This window comes from Triticum aestivum, chromosome 7A (genome assembly GCF_018294505.1).
Source record: "Triticum aestivum cultivar Chinese Spring chromosome 7A, IWGSC CS RefSeq v2.1, whole genome shotgun sequence".
NCBI classification, from domain to species: Eukaryota; Viridiplantae; Streptophyta; class Magnoliopsida; order Poales; family Poaceae; genus Triticum; species Triticum aestivum.
Genome location: NC_057812.1, coordinates 17714864 through 17717037, shown reverse-complemented (window position 1 = coordinate 17717037; position 2174 = coordinate 17714864). Strand labels below are relative to the sequence as shown.

General features: G+C 49.3%; 1 protein-coding gene across 1 annotated transcript; it reads left to right on the top strand.

The window, feature by feature from the left end:
* Positions 1-257: 257 nt before the first annotated feature.
* LOC123152821 (2'-deoxymugineic-acid 2'-dioxygenase-like) lies at positions 258-1895 on the top strand. The gene is made up of 4 exons (XM_044572249.1): positions 258-458; positions 599-849; positions 966-1287; positions 1388-1895. The coding sequence occupies exons 1-4, from the start codon at positions 258-260 to the stop codon at positions 1628-1630; spliced, it is 1017 nt and encodes a 338-aa protein (XP_044428184.1). The 3' UTR covers positions 1631-1895.
* Positions 1896-2174: the final 279 nt, after the last annotated feature.

Here is a 2174-nt window from a genome sequence, read left to right as displayed (position 1 = left end):
CACGGGAACTGACGATGGGGTTTATTTTTTATTTTCTTGAGAACCGATGATGGTTATTTCTGATGGAACAAAAAGCTTGCTTTTTTTTTTGCGGGAGAACAAAAAGCTAGGAGATCGATTTTCATAGCCATGTGACTTACGTACATATGAAACCGATCGAACTCTCGGGACAATAATCGACCGTCGTCGTGTACTTTTCTCAAACGTGGTGATCAACGTGGCCAAGCACTCCTCCGCATGCACGCGTGCGTATTAAAATGGAACTGAAACTCTCTCGCACCATCATATCATATCAGTGCCAAAAACGCGACTCCTCTGCCGATCGATTGTATATCGGTGATCTGTGCGCAGCGCTCCCGGACGGAGGAGTCTCCCTGCCAGTTATCGACCTCTCCCGTGGCTGCGATGAGTGCGGCCGCTCCATCCTCGACGCCGGCAAGGAGATGGGCTTCTTCCAGGCCAGTATCCTAGTTCTCATCTTGTATATATGTTGGCTTTGTCAATCCATTTCTTTTCTTTTTCTTGCATAATTAAGGTAGGTTCGCACGCAGAAGATTATACTCCATAAGGGTAATTAAACAACAACAAAATAAAGCAGGTGATCAACCATAGCGTGCCTGAGGAGGCGATGCGGAACATGGAGGCGGTGTGCCGTGAGTTCTTTGCGCTGCCCGCAGCGAACAAGGCCGCCTTCTACTCGGGGGACAATAACAGGACCAACCGGTACTTCTCCGGCAGCACCTACGAGACCGGCGGCAACAAGTACTGGATGGACTGTCTCCGCCTCGGTTGCAGCATCCCCGTCGGCGACAGCAAGAATAACTGGCCCCATAAGCCTCCAAACCTCAGGTAAATTATTATATCACGATCAGATTTAACCGTGCGCACTTTGATTATGATTTATTTAAGTTCCAAGAAAGAATTTGTTTGACCTGATTCATTTGAGACGTATGTTGTGCACGCAGAGAGGTTATCGAGAAGTATACCATGCTGACTAGAGACGTGGGGATGGAGCTGCTACGGCTACTGTGCGAGGCCATGGGGCTCCGGCCTGACTATTTTGAGGGGGACCTCGGCGGCGCCGATGTGATCGTCACCCTCAACCACTACCCAGCATGTCCAGACCCGACCACAATGATTGGTCTACCGCCACGCTGCGATAGGAACCTCCTCAGTCTCCTCCTCCCCAGCGCAGTTCCTGGCCTTCAAATCTCCCACAATGGCAAATGGATGAACGTCGAGCCCCTGCCCAACGCCTTCATCGTCAACTTTGGCCTTCCGCTCGAGGTACGTACTACATACCTAATAATTAATCTTTCACTTCGTGAGAAAGTTTTGATCGATTGCTAGTTTGCTACTAGCCTACTACTGTACGTTGTCATTGCAGGTCGTGACCAACGGCATGCTTAAGAGCATCGAGCACCGGGTGGTGACCAACGCGACACTGCCACGCATGTCGTTAGGGACATGCATCACTCCTACCAAAGACTGCCTCATCGCTCCCGCGGAGGAGTTCCTTAGCGACGAAAACCCACCGCGGTACCGTGGTGTCACATACCGCGAGTTCAATCACATCCACAGCATCGCCAAGTTTGGGTTATCCAGCGTGCGCACCACACGACAAACCTGAAGAATACGTACTCAAGAAACAGTGGACACAAAGATATGAAGGCATCAGCTTTCAACTTATGTATCACGATACAGTTTCCCACTTTCATTGCACGTCTTTGAAAATTACTAAGGCATATTTTGTGTGATGATACAACGCAATAATGGTTCTCCCGATGCATTACTGCATTTTAAGCTATACCATATATACACATTAAGCATATGTTAAGATATAGCTCCTCCTATGAATTGTATTTAAACTCTTGTACCTAAAAGAGCTCTTATTATTGGTTTCTTTTGTGACAGAAAAAGTCAAACTGGTAGAAAAAGGGCCTATAGTCCCGGTTCGAAAGGGCCTTTAGTCCCGGTTCCTGAACCGGGACTAAAGTGTCGGTACTAATGCCCCGACCCTTTAGTCCCGGTTCAATCCAGAACCGGGACTGATGGGCCTCCACGTGGGCAGTGCGCAGAGCCCAGTCAGGAGACCCTTTGGTCCCGCTTGGTGGCACCAACCGGGACCAATAGGCATCCACGCGTCAGCATTTCTGTGGCTGGGGTTTTTGTTT